Here is a 24,768-nt window from a genome sequence, read left to right as displayed (position 1 = left end):
CTTCTCCTTTCCTTGGGAAAAAGGATTTTAACTAGGCGTGCTTGTTAAAACTTAAATTACCAGCTGCAGCAAAATAAAAGTGGGGTTTTTTTTTTCAGTCAAGGAGCCATTTCAGTCTTCCAGTTATTTAACCACTAAAAAAAAGATCATGCCATGCCCCAGCAGCAGACAAAGTGCTGCCTATGGAGTTCTACAGCACGGCTCAAAGCTGCTATAATAATGCTTGGAACTTAGATACCACTTTTCATCTTCAAAGCAGTTTACAAACATTAACTAATTAATCCACACAACATCCCTCAGGCCCAGTTGGATCAAAAATGGGGCACTGCATGCTGGGACCTGAATCCTCCGTGGGCCCCAGCTCCAAATTAAAGATGAGCAATCTGCTCCTTCTTTATTTTTTTATTTTTTAAATAGACTCCTGATACATTGCCAGTGCAGCCCTCTGTTGGGCAACATTTGGATGCCCCCAGCTTTAATCTCTATTAAAGTATCATGCCCCAGTCTGCCTTTGTTAATTTTGGATGTCTTGGAATCTATTAAACGTGGCACAGTTTCTCGGGCTTTTAACAAAGCTGTAGCTTTGAAAATGAATCTTCTTTTGTCTTCATTCGAGCTGGCTTCCATGCAAAGATCTTTTAGATGAGCTAGATAGTGAGTTTTCCGTTGTTGACGCATTAGCCTTAACTATTAACATATTCAGCATGATTTTCTAATATTTAACATTGCTTTTGCAGCAGCACGTAACTATTGCTCTTCACAAAGTCTAAGAGCCAGCTCCTCCTCTGATGTAAACTGGACTGCCAGTTTACAACAGCCCAGGAACTGACCCAAGAAGTTTAGCAGGGAGTTGGCTGCCACTATGACATCGTGTCAGACTGAGTCAGGAGACTGGCTGCATCCACCTCCAAATAGGAACATTAGAATTTAAAATAAATAGAATGACACTGTAAACCAGCAACACGAAAATAGGCATCTGCAAAAGGATCTAGGGGGATGACATCAACAGACAAAAGAGTGTCTGCTCCCAGTGTGAAACCAACACCAAAACAGCAGTGGAATGCTCTTAAACTAATTACTGCATTGCTGGACTTAGGAATGGAAAATACTACAACAAGGTAGTACATTGAAAGCACTGTTATGGAGCATGAAAGGTTTCACAGTCTATCTTGGAAAGTAAAGCCATTTGTGTTCCCCATCTGAATGAAGATGCCAGCTTTCTGGTAAAAACCCTAATTTAAAATAGCACCTAAAAGATTCTGGGTGGAAAATAGTTGACCAAACCTCAAATATGCTGGAACTTCAGCATCGGCCCACAAATCCAAATCTCCCTCTTCTTTGCACAGGTTTAAATGTATAATTAAATCCACTGACTTAGCTGGTGGTTTTCCAAAACAAAGTGGATGTTGGACTGGACTCTGGTTGTAAAGATTTGTGTCTATACGCATTCATATTTTGATTTCCAGTTTCCTCAAATGTTTGGGGAATGGTGACATTTAATTAAGGAACTAAGGAAAGACTGTTTGGGTTCCTATTATTAATCATTTGAAACTTTACTGTACCTGTAGTGTCGGGAAATCTCTTCTTCCACCTGGGTGGTAAAGTCACATTTGGTACATGAGTGTTCTTTGTTCTCCTTGAGCATCAGCGGCCCCTCTGCCCCTGGCAGGGTGTTTGTTTCTGGTTTGACATCAGACGCTTGGGCTTCATGTGCATTCTCATAGTGAAGCAGGAGAACGTCCACGTCGGGAGTGGAGAATGAGCACTGATGGCACTGGTGTTTGACTCTAGAGCTTCCTGTCACCCCTGGAGACAGGTGCAAAAGCAAGAGAGCACAGTGGGAACAATTACTTTTTCTGCAAGCAAATGGGTAAGTAATTTCTCCAAGGTGCTTTTCTGGGCTGCAGAGGCCTCGGGGACAGAACTGACAGTGCTTAATGGTACATTTATGAATGTTGTGTAGCTGCTGATAGTGACGGAGAAGTGGGCCCACCACTATTACATCTGGGCCATGGCTCTTTGAGTACCTAAAATCACAGAACTGACAGTTGTAGCTTGTCACCATGCTGTCCTCTGCTCCTTTGCTAGTCAAGTCTTTCTTTTTTGCCACACTCGCACCCTTTTCTGTCTTTGTCACTAACTCCCCATCTGCATTTTTGGTTAGATCATTCTGGTTAATGACAGATCCCCTAGAAAGCTTATCATTCAGATCTGGGTGAAGGCTTCCTGCCTGGCTTCCCCCATGCTGTTTGCTGTAATGTTCTAATAGTTTCAATGAGCTGGACGATTCACAGCTGAAACTGCAAAATTTACACCAGTAGTAACTGGTTGTATCGGTACCATTTTGTCTAGAGGAATCTATTGGCTTGATGGGCACCGAATATCCAACTGGTGTATCATCTCCTGCTTTTACAGTGATTCTGTCTTGCCACTTCCCCAAGTCTCCAGAATCACAAGGTCGAAGAGTAGGACTGGATTTATTGGAGTTTTTCTCTGAAGCTTTACCAGAATCAGAGGAGGGAAGGGCTGCTTTCATTTTGTTTGGGTGAGTCTGTAAGAAGTGTTGCTCTAGTTCAGTGGAGGAGTTGCCCATGTACGTGAAATTGCAGAATTTGCAGCGGAAGTACTTGGTGTTGCCTTGGCAATCTGGAGTTTTCCGCCCAATGCCAATAAAGGTTCCACCTAAAGTAACCTGTGAATAAAGAATAAGATCATTTTAGCTCCACTACAGATTTACTTAAATAGCAAGAAAGGAAATTAATAAAAGAGAAATAGCAATTAATTCATAAGGCTCTTTCATTAACCACCACCACCACCATTTTCAATTGTACTTATGTAACAAGATATCATGCGTATACACATATTCATATTTAGCAGTTATACCTGAAGATTTTGAAATGTTTCACATAGATGAATATATAATCCATATGAATAATATATTTGGGGAAACTGAGGCACACATACACAATTCTCCAAGGCATCTACTCCTTCCTTCACTAAATCACTAAATCATTGATATAAGAACCAATAATCAGTTCCCATATCTGTTTGACAGAAGACTTTGCTGGGAGTCTATACCAGCCTAAAGAACAGGCCCTGTCTTTTTCTTTCAACACAATTACATGTTTTAACCGTATTCAGACTTAACAGTCCAAGAGAATTGCTTTCTAAATAGGAGCAAACAAAAATTAAATCTGAAATAACAAGTTCAGTTTGCTGGGTCTGAGTATGACCAATTCTTACGAAAACTGTTCCTTCAGGAGTATCCAGTATCCACCACGATGCCTTGAACACAGCCACAGTGACTGATGTCTGAAATGAAAGGCAGTTTTCTTAAAGATTACTCAGTGCAGACATTCTCCAAGGAAATCTTCTGTTCCTCTCATGCACAGAGCTCATTTTAGTAAAATGAGGATGGAAAAACTACAGTAGAAAAATGGCATGTGGCAAAGAAACCTACCACACCCAAGTCCATGACATCACTGAGAAAAAAAAAAGGTAGGTCTACTTAACAGCTCTCATGATCTCTGAGCAAAACGGTCTGCAGGAAGGAAACAAGGCTTCCAGAGCTTATGTTATTAAACCCTGTGTTCTCATAGCAGGCAGGCCAGCCCTTCCCGCAAGTGCACCACACCTGCCCGTGACATCAGGGAGAGATTTGCTGCTCCTATACAACTGATTTGAAGGCCAAAGACAGAATCTACTGAAAAAAATGTCACCATTGTGCTCTTCTTTTCCTGAACAGTAAACACTATATGGCACCCAGAAGCTAATTCCTCTTTACACCCGAAATCCATAGACACCTACCTACTCCTTTGCTAAATCACTCCATATCATACACTCCAGTGCCAAGCACTGGCTAAACCTTTTTCTTAAATAAACTGAAAATTACTTTCTGTTTGTTTAGAAAACATATCTCATTAGGCAATGGTGAGTTGGGCAGCCAAATAGCTAGGACTTAGCTGTAATAACATTTTCACTTAAACCAGGGCTCCAAGTACTGGTATCAAGTTATGAATTCAGTTTTGGAAAGGTTCTTTGGAAAAGAAATATTTTAATATATCTTCTTATATAAGAAGTATCTTATATTAATAAGATACTTCATACTATTCACTTTATGGCAAGCAAAAACTGGAGACAAAGGCACGCAAAGCCTGATCCACCGACAACAGTGGGATTTGGGCCTGCCCTGCAGTATCTGGCACTTCAGGTCTCCATCTGCTGCATTACTTCAATGTTCAAAGTCTCAATGGTGTTGAAAGACAACTTAAAGAAAGCACTGATGGAATTATGGTAAACAGAAAATAACAGCAACCTGCTGTGCGATTATATAAGTTGCAAGGTGATCTGGTTTTGCTCATTTAATTAGATACTTCTGTTTGTTTTATGCACACACAGAAAACTGGCCAAAGCGCTTTACCTTAAGTGGCTGTAATGAGTAAATACACCCATCACTCTCAGCCTACAGATAACAGACCTATTTTGCAGATACTCTGTAGACAGCAGTTAGGAACTGTGGGTGACAATAATCCCAGCTGCTGCTCATTGCTAATTACTTTTATTTCTGAACACTGGAAAACCATATTAGTACTTACATTTTGTTCAATGGACTGTAAATCACATTATTTCTGTAACTTGTGCTAATCCTGCTTAGTGGCCTACATAGCAAGTTTGTGTCCCATGCTAATACATCCTTCTCTGCATCATAAGAGGATAAAATAGAACTAAGTGTTCTCACACTATCTGTGTTAACCTTTTGTAACAGAGGGCACACACAATCTTTACAGCACTGGACAGTAACTGATTACCAGTTATTGGGTTGGCATTTCCCTGACTACCCTGTCACAGTTCAAAACAATGTGTCCTGTTAGGGAAGCATGTACCTGAAAGTAACACAGGGTCATCTTGATGTTACTACACTCCAAAGCTGTTCTTCACACACAGCATAACCTACTGAAAGCCTCCTTGGAGTAATCAGGTAAAGAGAACTGAAGAAAGTGGCTTCCATGCAAGGAGATTTCAAGTACTTGAAGTGACAGTATAAACTGAAGCTGTTTCAGCTTTCAGGCAGCCAAATTTGGAAGAAGCCTACACATCTGCAGAACTGTTGGGATTCAAGCACACAAATGTTCAAGTCTTGGCTTGACTTTCAGATTTTTCAGTTACATATTGTATCTCTGTACAGGCACTAAAATCCTTCACCGGATATGTAATTGTCCTTAACCTACTGCTCTTTCTGACCTTCCCCAGAAGATTTAAAAATAAAGGAAAAAGAGAAGGAGAAAAGGGGGGTGGGAAATATGTATACACCCTAGAAATAAATATCCACATTTCTGTGTGTATCAGAAGTAATAGTTTCTTGTATTTATTCCCCTATTTCATTCTGATCACAGCAAAACCTAGTCCCTTGCTTTGCCTTGGCAGAGTTTTGTTTTCTTAAGTAGACACCCCTCCCCAACATAAAGAAGAGGAAACTAAACAAAAGCAATGCTAAAATTCTGCAATTCTGTTACAGCAGTGGAGTCTGAAGTGCCAGCTGAAAAAATCAGCAGCAGTCACAAGTACAGCTTGCTCTAAAAATGTAAGGGCACTTACAGAGCTACAGTTCACTCAGTAAGCACAGAAGAAAACTAATCTCCATCATTCGCTTTTTAAAGGGAACCTAATATTCAAGACATTTGTCTGGAATGTGGAACCCTGATTTAGTTCTTTCCTTCACTGTCATTTGCTTGTGAGACCTTGGGATTATCACTCCTGCAACACTGCAGTTACGGCAATATAGCTGCTATTACTATGCTGTATAGAGGAAGACAACAATTAGAATGGATTCACCACTACTGTGCTTGAGATGGTTGCACTGATATTCTTCAAAAATTGCTCTTCAAAGCCATGTCTCAGTCTAGGATTAATCTGAAGTGCATTTCATAGTAAGACTCCCTGAAACTCAAAACTCTAAATCATTAAACTCATTCACTAATGGGGGAAATTATCAAAATCTAGAAGACTGGGAGAGAATTTACCCAAAGATTGAAGTTCATGTGTTACTACAACTAAGCTATCTCCTCATACACCACGCACATTTCCAAAAATAGCCAGAAAGAGGAGAAAAGATAGCACGATAACTGACAATGTTTCAAGATGTACTTTCTAAAGCATGTTGGCAAGTACTTCAACAAAGCTGTGTAATTGCACTGTACGTATCTAACAGATATGTCTGCATTACCTTAATTAGTCACACCAAAAACAATGATTTCATCAAGTAGATGGACTTGGGCAAGGAGAGGTAATTTCAGTGTTTTTTAAAATGTGCCTTTGGTATTTAATCTGTTCTCAATCCAAATGCTACCCTACTCTATTCTCCTACCCCTTTTCAAAATTCAGTCCTAAATTTTATTACACCAAAGCAGTTTACAAATACTATTTACAGAAAATGAAAAAAGTTACCAAGTAAGACAGAGTCTTCCAGCTCCTGTAATCATACATTTCATGAAGACCATTCTACCTGCAGAAACTAGTGGCCTATATCCACGTAAGAGATTCAACCCAAATCTTACATGCACAGAGCAAAGCTGTCTTTGACCCCTGGCTTCTTCTGCAACTACTGATTAGAAACTAGACCAACCATCTGCATTGGAACATCAAACATTAACAAATCTGCCTTTTTTTGATTATCTGGGTTACATCTTTGGCTAATCAGGAGGTGAAAGGCTCCAGATCCCTTACCAACCTCCTGAGCCATCCAGTCTGCCTTTGCCAATTACTCTTAATCTTCTAATCCTAAAATATTTTCTAATGCTCTTGTTTATTCATTTGCTTTGTGCAATATAGCATCCAGAACATTTTAACCATCCCACATTTATGAAGTTCTTCATGTTGTGCAGGCCAGAACAGATTCCTGGCTTTCATGCAAGTTTGTGTAACACCACCCAGTTCTCTAACCTCCATTATGGAGAACTCCCTACTCTCATTCTCTTTCTGCATGTAAAAGTAGGAGAATCTGCAGAGTATATTCTTAAAAATATTCACCACACTGTGATTGATTTATAGGTAGACAGACTATATTGCACAAATGAGGCAAAGACTCGGGGAAAACTCCTGGCTTTCTAGGCTATTCATACTTACCAAATTAAGAAAGCAAGATATAGGTCCACATTCATTCGAGATGAGATTATTCTTCTCAAGATTTATTCTGTTATCACTGAAGCCAGTAATGGTTTTGACATTAGAATTTAAAAGGTATTTTTAAAACAAAGACAGGGACAGAACAATAAAGGACTTAAATTAAGGTCAGGAGACCAGATATGCAAAAACAACAAAAGGAACACAAAATCAAGACTTTTATTTGCTAGCTAATCCCAGTAGACTAATATCTAGCACCTAAAAGAAGCACAATTGCTTCTATTCTCTCCATATAAATATAAAATTACCAGACAGTTCCTTGGCTACTGTAAACTCAAACAACCTCACAGACTTTGAGGTCAAACTTGTACTGATTTACACCCGAAGAAAACCTAACTGCTTTTTTTTTTCCCAAGCAACTTTATTTTTTGAGCCTCTCATCATTTCTGTGGGCTAGTTTAGCAGTTTATATCTTTAAATATATCTGTGACTATTACTAGTCTCACCAACTTTCTTCATTAACATCTCTTCAAAGACTACCAGATATCTCTAGCATAAAGAAGAAGAATATTAACACATAAACAACTTTGCCTTGAAGGCTGTGAATATACATCACCTCAGTTGTTCCACAGAAACTGCCCATCTGAATGCTCTAAAATGAGGGTAGACTACTCCTTATTGAAAGAAGGCTAAAATAGCTCATTTCTGTCACAGAGCAAGTGAATGTTCCCAGGCACTTACTATTTAACAGCTAAGCAGCTGCTGTAAATCACTGCATATCATTCTGAATAGTAAATTTGGTAATGTCTACCCAGAAATTATGTTAAAAACTTCTACTACATATAACAATATATATCATCACTTATCAGCTACAGTCAATATATAATTTAGATGCCTGTACATGAGAAAAAGAAGCACATATACGTATACAGACACACACAAGCATATACGTATGAATGTATATACACACATGTTTTACCACCACCCATTTCTTCACCTGCCACCATTTCTTTTTCATGTCTGTGGTTTAGAAAAGATGACTGACTCTCATGAGGTGTGACTCTCTCAGTGTGCAACACAGTCTCAAAGCCTGATCATGACCCAGAAATGCGAATCAAAATAAACAGGTATGAACACAGGTGGGTGCAACACCCAAAATAGCTTGACTGCCTCAAGCAGAAAAGTTCCCAGGAACAGTCCTCAAACATGGCTGACAGATGAAATGGGCCTTCTGGGCCACCTTCATCAAAGGTCTGTTCTAGCACCCTTCAAGATCTAGCATGGCATAATCTAGTTCAAGAGGTCAGAACACAGTTTATTTAGATCTAATTCGTGGTTTATGGACAATTGAGCCAACAATATAAAATTTGTGTCTATTTGTCTAAGATATGAGGAAAATCAAATTCATTCATTTACACGTTTTTCATTTGCTTGCGTTAACTAGTTACGTATCCATGTCACCTTGTAGGAAGCCCACTTGATGACAAAGTTGAACTTTAAGGTTTGATTTGTTACTAATACAAATGTAAATGCTGTACTTGTTTATGCCTCCAGTCTAAATTCTCACCATATCTGTAAGAGTCCCTTTGCCAAAACCACCAAAAATGTAGAGGAAAACCTTCAATATGAGAAGGAATGTTAATTAAATCTGCACCCCTATGAGCCCCTACAGATTTTTTAGTCTTACCTTCACAGCTTCATGTTCAATCAAACTGCTAATATGAGTGGAGGATAAAAAGCAGAAGCTATTAAGAAAACCACTGGTTCTCATTCAGCTGAATCTTAGTTAAACCAGACTTTATACTAGTCCCACACTTCCAACATGAGAACAGAAGAGCTGCCAGATTTGATAGACTGAAATCCAGACCACTAAAAAAACCACACGTGTTAACATTCTGTAGGCACATGAAGATCACCAGTAATTTATAAAGGAGACAAATGGAAGAGCTTTACACACTCCACCTGCATGGGCACTTCTGCCACTTTCTAGGGCCCTGCACAGCCTGGCAGCTGACTTCCAGAAGTGTTCTTAGTTGCTGTGCAAATCCTGCAAAAGTTGTTACCCATATTCAGATGTGACAAAGGATTAGGGTGAGTGGTACAGGACAACTCTCATAATATGAGATGTCTAGAACCGCAAATGAAAAAACCTGCTGCCAATCTTGTACTAGTCTACGGGACAATCAGACAACATAATACTTTCTTTTCTGACTCTTTTTTTCCCCAAGCTCACTGAAATACAGTCAAGAAACCTGGACGGCTCTTATCAGCCCATGGCTTTTTCAGAAGTTTGTCTTCTTATTTTTTATGGCAGTCTATTATCTAAAACCATGAAACAATCAAAATGAGAGAGCTGGATAAAACAAAAAATCCCACACTTTTTAGTACTTTTAGACAGGAGTCTGAATTTCTTTAATGGCTGAACATAAGAAGAGATAGATCTGCAACAACAAGCTCCAGAACCAGGACCATGCTGAGCAGGAAGCTCCTCAAAGGCAGCATACACAATGTGAAGGTGGCTAGAGTCAACCATAAAACTGCTGAGCGCTGCAGTATGTCTTTATTCACGGCTGCATGAATACCCTTCTCCCTTGGGATGTGCCATCTGAAACCCTCACCTGAACGCAGATGTTTCTGTCCTTTCTTTGAGGGACACTGTATTCTTTTACAGTGTATCAGGAAGTAGGGTCATGCTCCCTTTTGTACAATAGCCTAATGGCTTGAACACTTGTTCAGGAAACAGGAAAAGTAGGCTCCTTTCCTTGCTCTTCCAAAGGGGATTCAAGCCCACTTCTTCCCCCTCACTGGGCAATGTCCTACCCCTTAGCTATAAGCTGATATATGAAAGACAGCATTCTCCAGCCTTTTTGTTGAAGCTGTCACACCCTCTACTATAAAAAAAAAATCGGGATGGAAAAAGGTCTCCTGCCTACTTGCTAGCAACCTGCCTGTCTCCAGACCTTTCTGTATACATTAAAGTCATTAGATCAAACACAGGAGACTTAATCATACTGCAGCAAAGCAATTCAGCATCGTGGCTGTTAACTTAGTCACCTGAGGTTTACTTTAAGTGAAGTCTTTAGACCTTGTCTAAAGTCTTCTGTTGCAGGAACATGCACAAAGCCATGCAGAGGCTAAAATATCCAACAAGACAAAGCTGAATATAGAGATGGATCAATCAAACGTGAAGAAAAATTAATGAGGGGCACCAGCAGAAGTTGATCCATTGAACTCACTTCAAATATTATTCTGATAAAAGCAATAAAGCTGATTAAAACATTCTTTGGGAATTCAGAGATGTGCTAGCAAATGTTTTCTGAAATCTATACTGGCAAGGAAGTTAATCTCCCAGAAACGGCTCAGTGATTTTACGAAATTCAATGGAATTTATTGTAACTTATGAAGCAAAAGCCTCTAAGGAAGAGCACGGGAACAAAGTGTATGGAAATTTTCAGAACAACATTTTCAAAGAAGGCAAAGGAATATTGCTGGATTAAATACTCAAATTAAGTAAAAATCTACACAGTAGTAAGGCCAGAAAGCTTGGATTATTTACACAGTTCCCAGCCAAATCCGCTTTGCATAGTACAAAACACAATCCCAACATTTGTGTACCTGGATGTAAAGCCAAATATGTATCCCTACTGTTTTGATGACTGCAATACAAATAAATAAAATAAATAAATAAACCCAACACTAAAAAAACAACCAAACCACCCAAAAAAAAACCCCAACCTAAAAGCTGGGTTTAGGGTTGGGGGGTGAGAGACTGTTTTTAGGGGGAGGGGGTGTTAAGATTTCTCAGACAGACTTCATTTTTGTGGTATAAGTTCAAAAATTCATTTGATTTTCTTCCATGCCCTTGGCAAAGGGACTAGATCCCTACCTGTCTGCAATAGAAGACGCTGGGTTTTTCTGCACTCAGACATTTTTCTATTGCTTTTTTGTTTGCTTTTGTTATGAATGCAAACTATGGGGCTCAATAGCATCCCTCAGTAGTACAAATCTTCATATACCCTTGTCTTTGACTGACCACTGTGAGACAGATCAAAGTTGTCCTCCGGCTTCTGCAAACAGCTCCCTGGCCTGAGACGATAAATCCACCGATAACTTCCACCCCAGCTACAATAGAACAGTTTGTTAAGTGCAAGGGGATCAATAAATCAGACCTTAAGCCCAGTCCACTACTATTTCAAGTTAATTACAATGGGATATAGCCCAGTACCTATACAAAATAATGTTGTTTAGATGAACCAATTATTCAGGTTCAGTTCCCTCTCCATGTTACACAGGAGTCTGACTGAACCAATTTCAACCAGAGCTCCAATCAATACAACCCCTCATTGCGGCAGGAGACGCCAACTGTTCACAAGCCTGAGAAAACTCCCCTCCAAAATGGACGTAGTAGCAACATAAACATGTGTGGGTGCAAAGGGGATTTTCAAATGCTCTTTTGCTGTATTTATGAATCTCACAAAGCTGCTCTGTATCGGGAGTGGGGGAGGAGAAAGCATAAAAATATTAATCAGTTACTTATCTTCTGACATGCTTTGGATCAACATCTGGTGCCTGTGCAAGTGATGAAGTATGGCATTTGCCACAAAAGCTTATTTTATCTTCTCTTCCCAAATTGGGCAAGGAAAATTAGCACTCTTAAAAATTAAGTTTCCAGATCCAACTTTTTTTTTTTTTTCATTTAAAATAAATTGCCAACATTGTATAGGCTGTCTGTTCTATTTTGGAAAATGTTTTTCGTCTGAGAAAAGACTGATCTTAAGTAGATTATCTATGGGCTGTTTCCTACCGCTTTTTGTCTCCCCTGCAATATCTTGCTGCCAGGGTTTAGTAGACAAGTATAGTCTAGGTTCAGCTGTTTTATTTCTCCTTCTATCAGTTCAAACTGAGATAGCTCACACATCTGTTTTATTTCTGAAAGCAATGCATAGGAAAAGTGTCCAGCTCACCCTAATCAAGCATAAACTTTCCTATAAATAACTAAGGACCTAACGAAACAATTGTTTGGAGGAAATGAAAGTGTGTTTAGAATCAAATTCCTCTATATGGTATGCCTGAGCTGTTCCAGTTTGAATGTCTTCCTGGCAGCATGGATCAGTTGCTCTAAGATGTTGTCCCTGGAGTCAGCAAACTGAAACTATAGCAGGAAATCCAGGTATTAACATCATAGTATGTGCTAATTATAAACCATCATTTCACATTGACCTTATTCATTTCTAACCTCTTTTAACTAAATCACATATTTGCTTTCTAATCACGGTTTGACAGGAGAGAGTGTCTGACACAAGGCAGTGAAGTGATCTTTTAATAAGACAGCAGTTCAAAGATTGCAGCTTTTAGCATAGTAACAACCTTAGTTTAATTTGCTGCTCCATAAAGAAGTGGTAGAGTTTCTGAAAAAAGAGGAAAAGTTTAAATCACTTAAAAAGCTTCAAATTCCTGACTTGTGTTCCAGTTTCAGTTTCTTACGTGAGGTTAGATGCTAGCCATCTTAATCCACTTTGATTTTATTTTTTTTCCTATAGCTGTGGTCTCAGCAAGCATTACTTAATATTTTTCACCTTCTGCTTTTTATCTTAGCATACTCTGGAGTTTTGTCTGGTGATTACCACCGAGACATCAGGTATGAAAACATACACTTGAAATTGGATGGACATTTGAATTTGTTTTGTATGAAACTTTGTTATTTTGTTGCTTTTTCTTAAAATACGATATTTTTTATTATAGAATATTGAGCTATCTTACCATATCTCTCAGCTCTCTCATGAGAGGATTTTTTAAAGTAGCATCACTTTTTTTCCCAACTGATTAAATATTGGCTGATAGACAACTAACAGAGACTCCATGAAAAAGCTTTTGCGCCACTTTTTCATGGAAAAATGAGTTTTTTTCTTTTTGTTAAAGCAGTATCCATAATTCTTTCCCCAGCTCCTGCTATATCAGAAGATGACTGAGGCAACAGCCCTTGCAAGCTCACTAACGTGAAGCACAGTGTGGATTATTGTTAATTTCTTAAATGTTTTAAATACCCATTGTGTATCTTGTTTTTCTGGCACTAGACAACTTCAGAATTGCCAAGACCTGCCATTTATTTTATCTTAATAAAGAATCAATAAGCCAAATCTTGACTCCCGGCAGCTGATAATTTAGGATTACATTTTTAATTTCCAGCTGCTGTCTTTTGTCTATCTGGTTGTTATTTTTCATTATTATTTGCTCTTTTCTTTCCATGGCAGCAAATCCTTCAAGTATGATTAGCAATTCAGCAATGTGATGTTTGCTGAATAAGATCTTTTGCTACTGATTACCACAATAACTAAATCATACGCAGAAATACCACTGGTCAAAAAAACAAGTACTCTTCTGCAGTACAAGATGCTCAGCACACCTGTAGAAAGCCTCACTAAAATAGACCAAAAAGGTTAAGGCTTAAGCAAGTTCTATGAAATAGAATCACCTAGGTAGGAGAGGCTTTGCAAATAACTGACTTTGCAGTTGGGAAGGCAGTCAGCAGAAGTGAAGAGGCTGGGAAAATACAAACCTGCACATCGTAAGTCCCATTTAATAAGACAGGCCTCTGGGAATTTATGTCCTGCAGCACCCCTGAAAGCACAGTGCGGTTGACTTTCTGGAAGTCTTTGGAGTGGCTGAACTGCACCATGTTGTGGAGAGCCAAAATTTTAGTGTCGAGCTCAGCATCCTGCCTGGTGCGGTTGTGCAGTCCTAGGTGGTACTTGCGGAAGTGTTTGATGAGATCTGTGGGGTCGTTCCCATAGTAACCGTATCCACAGATGTTACATTTGAAGTCCTGAAGCTCTGGAGACAGAGGCGCTGTATCTGGGTTATCATTTACCAACAAATCTGGTTTGGATTTGTTCAGCCTTAAACCCCCATCTGAAGGCACTTGTGGGTTTTTTGAGGCCATGGGGACCGGGCTTGAGCCTTGGCCATCAGTTTGACCACTTTGCACTTGCGCTGTTTCATCTGAAGCTTTTGGCGACATCTGATGCTCCTCATTTGTCTCCGCTGCATCTCCTGATGGGGTACAGACCACATCTTGGGTGTCATCTGCATCTGATTTTTGAGGAGACTTCAAGGCCTCACAGATTCCCCCAACAGCTGGAGATGAGAAAGCCAGCATATTTCTGTCTGTCACCTCATCATGAGGGAAGGATGGAACATTTCCTCCCTTATTGTGGCTTTCATAATTGAAGCCAGCCTTTTCACTCAGCACTGAGCTTTTCAAGTCCTTTTTAATGCTGGAAGATGGCTCTTGGACATGCATGCAAAGTTCCTCCTTGTTATTTAACTCTGCCGCATCACCCTGGTCAGTGTTTTCTTGCATCTGCTCTGCAGAAAATTCTTTTTTCCTTCCAGACTCTTCACTTTCAGTACCTGTAGACTCAAGGGTCTGTACCTCACCTTCACTAGCAACGTTTCTTAGAGGGGGGTTCTTTTTCCGGACCATATCTACCACAGAAAAAGAAAATAAAAAAAAAAAAAAAAAAAAAAAAAAAAAAGAAAAAAGGCAAAAAAACCCTATAGAATTATTCAAGATATAGAACAGAAAACAAAGCTGGCACTTCTTAAAGCATTCTGAACTATATGAATACATCAACTTTTCAGAAAACTTTTGTCAAACAGGTTTTTAGACTATGCAGAAAACTGGAATTTTACATGTAAAAAAAACCAGCACACTGAAACTGAACTTAACTAAAAAGAAGACTTTAAAGCCTGAAAAAACACTGCCATTAGAGGCAGTTAATTACAGGTTTTGTTATAATTTCAGAAGATAACGGTCTGGCAGAAATAATTCATTTAGAATGCTTCTTTTAAAATACTTTTTTAAAACTAAGGGGAAAAATAATTAAGTCTAATGTTCATATACAGTACAACTACATGTAATGTAGCTCTGCAAAAATACACCTAAACGAAATAATCAGAAGAACTTAAACAAGATATTAGGAAGAAAAAGATTTAGGAGAATAAGTAACTTCAGGCATTAGAGAAAGTATTTTTCCTAAGCAGGTATCAGTTTCTCTACAGCAAAAGCTCCCCCGTCGTACTGCCCATAAACTTCAAACAGGATTATATGGATATTCTAAAGTCTGCCCCACAGTCCATTTTTCATGTAATTAGTTCTATTTGCCAAACAAAGAGAAACTAACTTTATTAGGAAACCCATTATCAATAAAATTTTACAGGCCTGGATCCAGACATCTGACATCACTGCATGGCTAAGTAGGGATCTACCCCCGAAAACACCTGGAATCCACATGGATCTAAACAGTCGAACCCTCCTCTGCTCAGTCTTCCTTGCAGACATGGCCACTGCTGCTAAGCCTACACTCTCTGAATCCACTAAAGAAAGCTGAGACAGGACAGCAAGAAGGATCAGAAAGAAAGAGTCTGCCACCAGTGAGTTAGCTGCGATCTTAACATGGGAGATTATGGAAGAACAAGCAATCAAACTATGGAGGTACTAAGCCAAACTTCTCATCTGCTACATATCTTCACCTTCCCCAGTCTACTTAAGAGAAAATACGTATATGAAAATTCCCTGCACTCTCCACTGTGTGGCTCTGGATTTGATATTCACCACCAGCTGGTTTGATCCATTTGTGTTCACATACTAGCTAGGGGCAGAAGACAGATGTGCTACAACTTTATCTGTGCTCTTATCTTTGCCAATGCTGTCTACAGCAATGGATGTTTCTCTGCCAAACTGTGTGTGGTCCAGTGGCAGCAGGCTGCAGTACCACACATGAGATGTGAGCTGTAGACTCGAGCTTGAGCCCCTGTTCCCATGCCTGCCACAGCCGGGCACCTACAGAGGCACTGGAGAGGCTCTACAAAGGGAGGACCACCTGGTGATGCTGGGAGCAGCACTGATGCACTCTAAATGGTGGTGTATCCAGGCCACTCATGAACTTCTCAAAACAGTACTTTGAAAAGTACGGCTGAGGACAGAGGTTAAAAATAAAAGAACAGGCGTCTGTACATACTCTTATTTACATCTGCTCCACATGAAAGGGCACTGTATGTTATGTTGATAAAAACAGACAACTTCTCAGGGGAAGTGTTCAACTTGTGTCTTGGGCTGGCTCTGTTGTCTTTGTGGTTGAGCTGATCCACAGGCAGCATGGGCTACAGTGAGACGGCTTTCACACAGAATGCCAGCTTGTGTTACAGAAATTTTGACACTCCGTGTGGTCTTAATAGGTTTCTTAAACGCCTACTGTGATTCCTTACTGTAGAAGACACACATTCTTGGGAACCAAGTGCCTTCTCTGTAATGTCAACTGCACCTACCAGGATACATACGCACTGAATTTTACTTCACCTCCCCCAATAATTCTGAACATGAAGTCACTCAGAACTAACAGAAGAGAAAGATTTCCTGTTGTGGTAAGAGAACTATTACAATGCAGTCAGCCTACTAAAACAACATGCGCACCTATATAATTCAAAGGATAAAGATAGTCCTCAGCCTTTTAGTATTACCGCTTTGCTGTGGGACTTGTGAATGCTCTTGGTTAACACACACTAAAAATATATGTGAGCATTCCTGGCAGGTGTTCAGCTAAGTTTGTATTTTCCTCCTGGTTACACATCCCAAACCATTTTTAAAATAACGTCTGTTTAAATGCAATTCATGGCAGAGGATAGAGAAAGGAGTCTTGACTGCGCAGTGAAGAAAAATCAGAAATCAGGAAAGTAAACATCATGACTGTTACCTCAGTCAAAATTAAACAAGACTAAATGCAATGTTTTAAAATGTTTTTGTTACAGATATTTTTGGCAGATAAGGGAAGTTTAGAGATTTGCTATCTTCATGGCAACTGACAGAAGAGAGTCAGAGAAAAAGACAGGAAAAAATCCGTAAAGCAAAGAAAAGAAAAGTCTGGACAGCATACAGGCTAAATAGACACTACCCCAGATCTAGATGCTTTGGTTCAAATTTTCCTGATGTATTTGTGAGTCTGTGCGCTAACGGAGGGGAAAGGGGGAAGACAAAACATATCTGCCTAATGGAGCTTTTTCATGCAGTATTCTACACTTGGAGAAAGAAAGGAAATAAGATAACCTTGATTTAAATATAAAAACTTTAAGTTGAATTCAAAAGTTTTTTCCCCTTCTTTTTTCTTTCAGCTTTTGAAAAATCATCTGACATTTGCTTGATATCCACTCAAGGGGACAGTAAGAAAAGACAGAGGGTTGGCTTTTTTTGTCGCTGAAATTCCACCACTATCATTTTTCATAGACATATTATGTAAATAAAACTATATTTGCAATACTCCTAAATCGAAGAAACCATCCCCTAGCAAGTCATAAGTTAGACACAGAAAGAATATAGCCACTCTGAAATTATTATCTCTAAGACAAATAACAGATTGCACAATGTTTTATTGTGTGCCAAGAACGTTTTCAGTTAACAATTTCACTTGAAAAAATGGATCACATACTTGTAAAATCATACCCAGCATTGACTTCATAAGGCATGTGGCTTTAGAGTGCTTTTTACAATTATTAATTCTATTAGTCAACTAGCAGGCGGGCTAATGCAATTGTCTTAGAAGATGCACGGAAGACACAGAAGACATTTTGAGAGCTGATCTGTATATCTGCAAAACAAAACAAAAAAAGGTTTTCCCTCCTAAATTATGCATTCAAAATATGCTTTTTACTTAAAAACATCATTATGCCTATTGTACATTCACATGCATCTATTAGTGGGCACTATACAGACAGCAGCTGCTGTTCTCTGCTTCCTTCAAATAGGACAAATCCCATAGCTGCCTCCTCCTCAGACAGACACACATGCTCTTACACACACACATACACAAATCTCACAAGTGATGTTCTCCAAACAAGTCTAAAACAAGTTTAAAGAAAGTGTTGAAAACACTGAATAAATGCTGTAGAAAATGAAAGTGCCTTAAAAAATTCACATATATTAGCAGGCATTGTGCATCATAATGGGCCTGGCCTAATGAGACAGATAATGGAATACAAATAGCTGGTTCACATCCAGACTCTGCCATCAGCAACTGGAAGTCATCATCTGCTGACTGCCTCATGTTCCACTTGAAACAAATTTCGTGGTGCTACTTTTGTTGTTAGTGGGCAAATTCCCACATCTCAAAAATGCCATCACAATAATAAGCACGTTTGCTTGGTAAAGAGGCCAAGTGATGAACAGCCATTGGGACTGAACTACCTTTTCGTCACTGGAAATGGTGATCTTCCCAAAATAAAAGAATTACTAAGCCTGATATGAATGAAAAGATTTCTTGAGCTGAGGGAACCCTGGATAAGGTCCAGGTTGCAGAACTTGTCTTTGAGGTCCATAACCCAGGGTTTAGTGTCTAATTTTCATTACACTGAAATTACCTTTAAACTATGTGGGGTTTGTATTTATTTCTTTATTACCTGATACGATCACTCTCAGCTACTTTAAAGTGGAAATCATACTAATAGCTATATATAGTTTCCATCAAAACCAGCCAAGGTTATTCTACACGATTCATGCATCTGCAAGATAATTGTTCTCATTGAACTTTTCTGCTCAACAATCACTCATATCAGTTTATCCCTGGAAGCAAAAAGTGGAAACTTCTACTAAAATCATTTTTTAATTCAGGATAATGAATTACCATGGTACTACAGTAGTTTATTAAAAAAAAAAAATAAAGAAAAAGCTAATTCTGATAATCAATAGTTTCTTATTCGTGGTGAAGATAATGGCTAATTACCTGCTGATCATCAGCTCCTGCAATGGGTCATTGCTGTTGCTCACTACTTTTATTGAATGTGATGACTTGTCATCAAAGCCTATTGCAACAGTGTGGGCTTGAACTGCAGGTTTAGGTCAGATCTTAGTCATATACTCTTTTCAGCAGAATAATACTTTAGAAAGATGTCTGAATTTTGTTAGATGCCAATGGCTGCTTTTTATACATGTAGATGCACAAGCAGATGAGCTCAGTCAAGGGTCTGTGAAAACTGTGATATCAGTCAGCAGGCTCAAGTAGGACCTCTTTGTTAAGGGATAGTAAAATTAATACTTTTACACTCATATATATTACACACCCACACACAGACATATAATGCACATATGGCGCTTAAACATCAATTATTTTGCCAGAATAATGCAGCAAAAAAAATCATTAACTCTCAGTGTCTCAGCTTAATATATGTCTAATACTTACCTATCTCACAGGAGTGTTGTGAGGCTTAATTAATTAGTGACTGTAAAGCACTTTGTGATCCTCTAATGAAAGGTGCTACATAGCACAAAGTATTATTAAAATCATTAGGACCACAAAAAAGCCCTGTGGAATTCCAGCCTACACTGTCTGTTGGGGTTGGGAGTGATCTTATTATTAAAAGGCGACCGTCAGACTAATTTTCATAATTTTTTCAAGATCTCTTTTTTTTTCCTCCCTTTGCTGTTGTGATAGCACGTTAGTAGCTAGAAATTTAATCTTATCATCTTAATAACATACAATCATGTAGTTTATTACTGCAGGGCTAAAGAAGAGAACAGGGCTTTTGGCACTCATCTGGCTTTCCCTTTTAAGAAAAAAAATAAAAATAAAAATTGAGAGACATATTTTGACACCTTCCCACACTCCACCCCACCAGGACAGCCGATCATGTGAGATGGCAGGATACTCACTAGAGCTGCATGGGAAAATACTGCTGTGGTTTTCATTTCTCCCTCCTTTTTTTTCCCCTTTTCTTTCACATACAAAAAAAAAAAAAAAAAGGCACAAAACAAACCCCAGCTTATTACACATAAATAGGCTACAAAGACTGTCTGCTTTCTTTATATAAAAAAACCCTCAAGCGTTCAAAGTGTCGGCTTCTATCAAACACACACAGTCCTAACCGATCTGGAGCCTTCTTCCCACTCTGCATGTAAGAGCTGAGCAGCTGTAAGGCACACGAGCTCCTGTCCTGAGAGTGTGAATTTCTGGGAAACCATCTCCACAGCAGGCTTCATACTGGGAAGCCACCCTGCACCCAGCCCTCTGCCACAGCCCACACTGCCAGGCTGGTCTGGACCTGCGCTGAGCACAGCCAGAGAGCCAGCAAGCTAATTAGGACAGCCCATGGTTCAAAGACCTGTATGTTTGCTAATTTAAGCATTTTCAAAAAGTAATAATATTAATAATGTGTAAAAACACTGCAAACTCCATGCAAAATTGCTGCTTTCGCTGGTAATTAGATTACATCAGATGCAAACTACCCCCAGACTCAGACACAGTGGTATAGGACTGGCTAAAGCTCCCCTCTTTCCACCTTCCGTCATGGATACTTGAACAGTAAAATGACAGCAAAGAGTTGTGTACAGCTTCACCCCCCCACCATCTCTAGCCAGGACACAGAGCTAGAGGCAGCCACACATGATGCTTCTCTCCCAGCTTTGCTTGTGGTTCTCAGAGAAGACTGTCAGAAAACAACCAACGCATGGTCCTCACCCCTCTCTGCTGTGAAGGGAAGGCAAGAACAGCCTCTTTTGTGAAAGGAAATCAAGAACTGGGCCCTAAACCATGGGAGGGCAGAATAAGCTTAATGACAAGCAACTCCCTCTTCAACAAGACCACCTCCTCCCCATTTGGAACCAGCATATTCAGACATATCATACAAGACAGGGGACTTCTTGGCTCTAAGCAAGTGACAAGTTAATTTCAAAGGACCTTTAAAACTATAGATGTTTTTCTACAAGCCCTAAAACGGCATGGCCACATTCTCCTGCCCAAGACTGCTTAAGAGTAAAACATGCCTCCTCGTATCAGTAAAATTTGGCAGGATCAGACATTGTATTTGATCAAAATCTAGCTCCTTGATATTCTGCACTCTGTATGTTCCACTGAAATGATGATAGCTTCATCAGTCTAGAAGATGCAAGGAGAAAATCATGCCTTATATGTAATTCCAGTAGATCAGTATTATAGCAAAACACTGTTGTTTTTCATCTCCTCTCTTCCTCTTTTGCATTTTCAGACTCTTCAGTTTGGTCCCTGATCACCAATTTGCCAAGAGCTTTCTGCAATTTTTTTTTCCACAAAATTTACAACAAAGAGACAAGTGAAAAAAAAAAAGCTGCAGTCTGTTCAAGCTTGCTCCTTCCCATTTACATTTACTTTCCCAACATTAATCCTTCGCAAATCTCTAAAGGTGTACTTTCAGACATCTTAAATCCTGTTCAGCTACAAAGTGCTATCACCTTCAAACAACTCTCATCAAATAAATCTCTTATTAATTTAAATCAAATTAATTCAAAATGATCTTTTCTATCACCATATGCTTCAGAGCACAGCACACATTAGTAGTCATCTAGCCACTGGAATAAATCTAACCTTTTCCTATGAGTATAGAACAGACACTTGGTCATTTCAGAGAGTCTAGGAGTAGCATTTCGAAATAGATGGTTTGAGCCTACTTCCAGGCACTTATTTCACTTAAAGCTCACTACCGGGGTAATCATGCAGACACTTTCAGGAGAAACTGAAGTCAAAAGGTGATTTGTCTGGAGAGGCAACACAGGGTGAAATATTATAGTATCATGCAACCAAAATGAAGAACTCTAAAATAGTTTTTATTCCAGGGTACCTGAGCATGGCAGTTTGCGGCTCTGCATTTCTGACTCGCCTGCTGTGGAGAGCTTGCTCCTACCAGACCTCCACTGCTACCCATCCAGGATGGGGGAGCCCAAGAAGGCAAAGATTTGCTTTGCTCTGGCTTTCAATCAAGCATCTAAAAATACTCTGTGAACATGACAACCTGGTAAACCTCAATGAAGCTTGTGAAACAGGCAAATTAATATCACTGCCATTTTACAGACAGAATTACCTACAGAGAGATGCAAAAATCAAGCTGTTCAAGGTGATGTGCAGGCAGCACTTCTAGCTACTGACTGAACCTGGTTTCTTTTGATGTTCAGACCCATATCCCTCTCCTGCATGTATTTCAGCAGGGAAAGCATCACCCTAGCACTTGGCAAAAGGCCAAGATCCTGCAATTTAATAAGGTACAGAAAGAACACCTCATGCGAAAGTCTAAATGCTCCAATAAATCATGACAGTTATGGGATATAAGCTGATATTTTATTTGTATGTAAATTAGTGTCCAAAACAGCATAAAAAGGCCACACTTTCAGAGAATATTGTGCCTTTGCTTCTCTGTTCTGCATTCATCTAAAATCAGCTTTTTGTATTAAAAGTAGTTTAATTTTTATGTATTGATGCTGCTTTGCATGCTCCCCAATCTGTTGTGATTGCACCACAGAGAGAACCCAGCCTGATTTGCTTACTGCAATAAAATAACCGGCTTCTGCCAGGACTGACGCCTCCTATGAGAACCCTGCCATCCTCACTGAATCTTCTGGTTATTCCATTAATTTCCTGTTGTTAAACTTTATAGGATTGTAGAACATTCTCTATTAGATGAGACCAGAGGTCCATTTAGTCTGGTGTTCTGCCCTGGAGTGCAGCCAAGAGCAGATCCTTCAAAGAAGGTTCAACTGCCTTTGGACAGATAGAGAATCACCTCCTCTGTGAAAAATAAATTGCTCCTAATCCTCAATACTTAGACCATGGCGTACTTTCTGAAGAGTAAGAGGGTTTATAGCCCTTAATTATCTCTCATGTTCTACAATTTGTCATTAAATAAGTCTGTATATCCAGCTGTATATCCACTTTCCAATGAAAGTGTCCAATATTTGTATAACACTGTGATGATCCTGGTTATCAGTGATATCTTGTAGCTCTCTCTTTACAATCCAATTACGAACTAAAAAAGAGCAAATACTTTAAGCAATTTGAATGTTCTTCTTGTCAATGAAGTAGAGTTTCACCTCAGTCTTGTACTAGTGGGAACTGAAAATCTTCTAGGCTGGGGCACACCTATCACATCCCCTCTATTGAGCCTGTCTTTAGGGTAAATAACCACTGTCTTTCTAAACTCTTCTAGTAGGTGTGGCGATCTCATATGTTTCAATTTCTTTTCAGCCTGAGTAAACTCAGTGCTCTTTGTAATCCAAATGTCCTTTGAAGACAATGGGAGTTTAGGGTTTGCAAATGACTCAGAACTGAATCCCAGTTGAGTGCATTGGCAGAGGCAATTACAGTGCTGCCTTGAGATGAAGAGTGAGGAATGAAGGTGACCTCCCGGCTCCTAGGCAAGAGCAATCAGGTATGGATGCAAGAAGTGACTCATCTGTTCTTTTGCATTAACAATACTTATCCTATTTCCCTTGAAGCTAATGGCAAAAGCCCCACTGACTTTGAGAGGAGGGAGACTGAGATGTACTGCTGCTTTCTGCCAGGTGAGGCCTGTGATAGGATAGAAAGGCATCAAAGTTCCCTTGCCCCAAACTTCAGTCAAATGGAACCAAAAATTATTTGGAAGAAGAGGAGCAGATGGTTTTGGCTAGCATTTCAGAAAAGTTCAAATAAATTTGTTTCCAAGTAGAGAGAAAAAACAGCAAAAAAAAACAACAGCAAAAAAAAAAAAAACCACCACTTGAAACAGGGTTGAAATTTCAGCTGGATCAAAACTTAAAACGTGGGAAGAAGGTAGAAGTCTATAGCCTGGACCTGAATCATCACCAGAGAGGGCATTATTGTAGTACTTTTCCCGAAAGACTAGAAGCAAAATGAACATGAGTTTGCAAAAATGTCCTTTTTTTTTTTTTAAGAAAAAAATTGGCAAGGGTTTCCAGACACAAGTTACATAGGTAAGAAAGGGCAAGCAAGGGCAACAGGAGTTGAGCCCACGTACATCAAAGTAGACTTTGGCTTTGGGTACCTATCCAGACTGAGCCTTCAAAGGTTTTCTAATGTTGCCCTATTGTTTAGCTAGAATCTTGTCTAAGCTTGCTCAGGAGAACCCACATTCAGAAGTATGGGAGAAGGGAAAAAGAACACACACTTTCCAAACTGTGATTTCAAAACAAAACAAAAACATGTAAATCTACATGCTGCAGGGTAATACTGGTAAGCGTGGCTAGCTATTGTTGCTCCATGCATTTCAATTTCCATATATTAGCATTCATTGCTGACATTATTAAATCCAAAGTTATTTGGATGCTTTGATCAGCAAATTGAATTTTGAGTCTCTATATGCTGTACCTATATTCACGTAAAGTTTACAAAACTATTATGTTTCCTTATTCTAACTCTTCCCCCCACATGCTGTGAGTTTCCATTTATCCCACAGCCATACATTCCAAACACAGATTATTTTATTTAGTAATATATTCAAGAATTTAGATAAAAAGAAAAGCAATGGAAAATCTTTGGCAATCTCTACATAAACAGTTTCTATACATTTGGGTTGAATCATCCAGTAAGCTCTCATCTTGATATGCCTGTGACAAATAAAACTTTCATCACCAATACACCCTCTTGACTTGGAGGTCAGGATACAAGGAGATCTGTATTACAAAAATTTCTTATACCTTTTACGGCTATCAGAAAAATTAACATCCCATTAAACATAAGCATGTCAGAGTTTTGGCACTGATTTTCCCCTCGGCACAAATAACCCCACTCTCCATTGTGAATGGGAGAGAAACAACAGCAGTGGCAACCACAACAAAAGAGTGGATTGTGTGTTGCCTAC

General features: G+C 39.2%; 1 protein-coding gene across 7 annotated transcripts in view; it reads right to left on the bottom strand.

Annotated features, from left to right (window-relative positions):
- The window catches only part of TRPS1 (transcriptional repressor GATA binding 1), a 214,924-nt gene that overhangs the window by 157,844 nt on the left and 32,312 nt on the right, over window positions 1–24,768 (bottom strand). For 2 of the 7 annotated variants that reach the window (XM_061447836.1, XM_061447837.1), the window contains exons 2-4: window positions 17,601–17,759; window positions 13,676–14,604; window positions 1,563–2,692 (exon numbers count right to left, since the gene is read on the bottom strand). In XM_061447836.1, coding sequence (XP_061303820.1) covers window positions 1,563–2,692; window positions 13,676–14,604; window positions 17,601–17,637 — 2,096 coding nt within the window. In that variant the 5' untranslated portion in view covers window positions 17,638–17,759. Of the gene's footprint in view, window positions 1–1,562; window positions 2,693–13,675; window positions 14,605–17,600; window positions 17,760–18,567; window positions 18,688–24,768 lie in introns of those variants that run through there. The other 5 variants (XM_061447842.1, XM_061447840.1, XM_061447843.1 and 2 more) reach the window with 4 other exon arrangements.

This window comes from Pezoporus flaviventris, unplaced genomic scaffold (genome assembly GCF_033815535.1).
Source record: "Pezoporus flaviventris isolate CSIRO_AGI_PZ_B2104156 unplaced genomic scaffold, CSIRO_AGI_Pfla_v1 ptg000007l, whole genome shotgun sequence".
NCBI classification, from domain to species: Eukaryota; Metazoa; Chordata; class Aves; order Psittaciformes; family Psittacidae; genus Pezoporus; species Pezoporus flaviventris.
The sequence above is the reverse complement of the archived record's forward strand: the minus strand, read 5'-3'. Positions and strand labels throughout refer to the sequence as shown.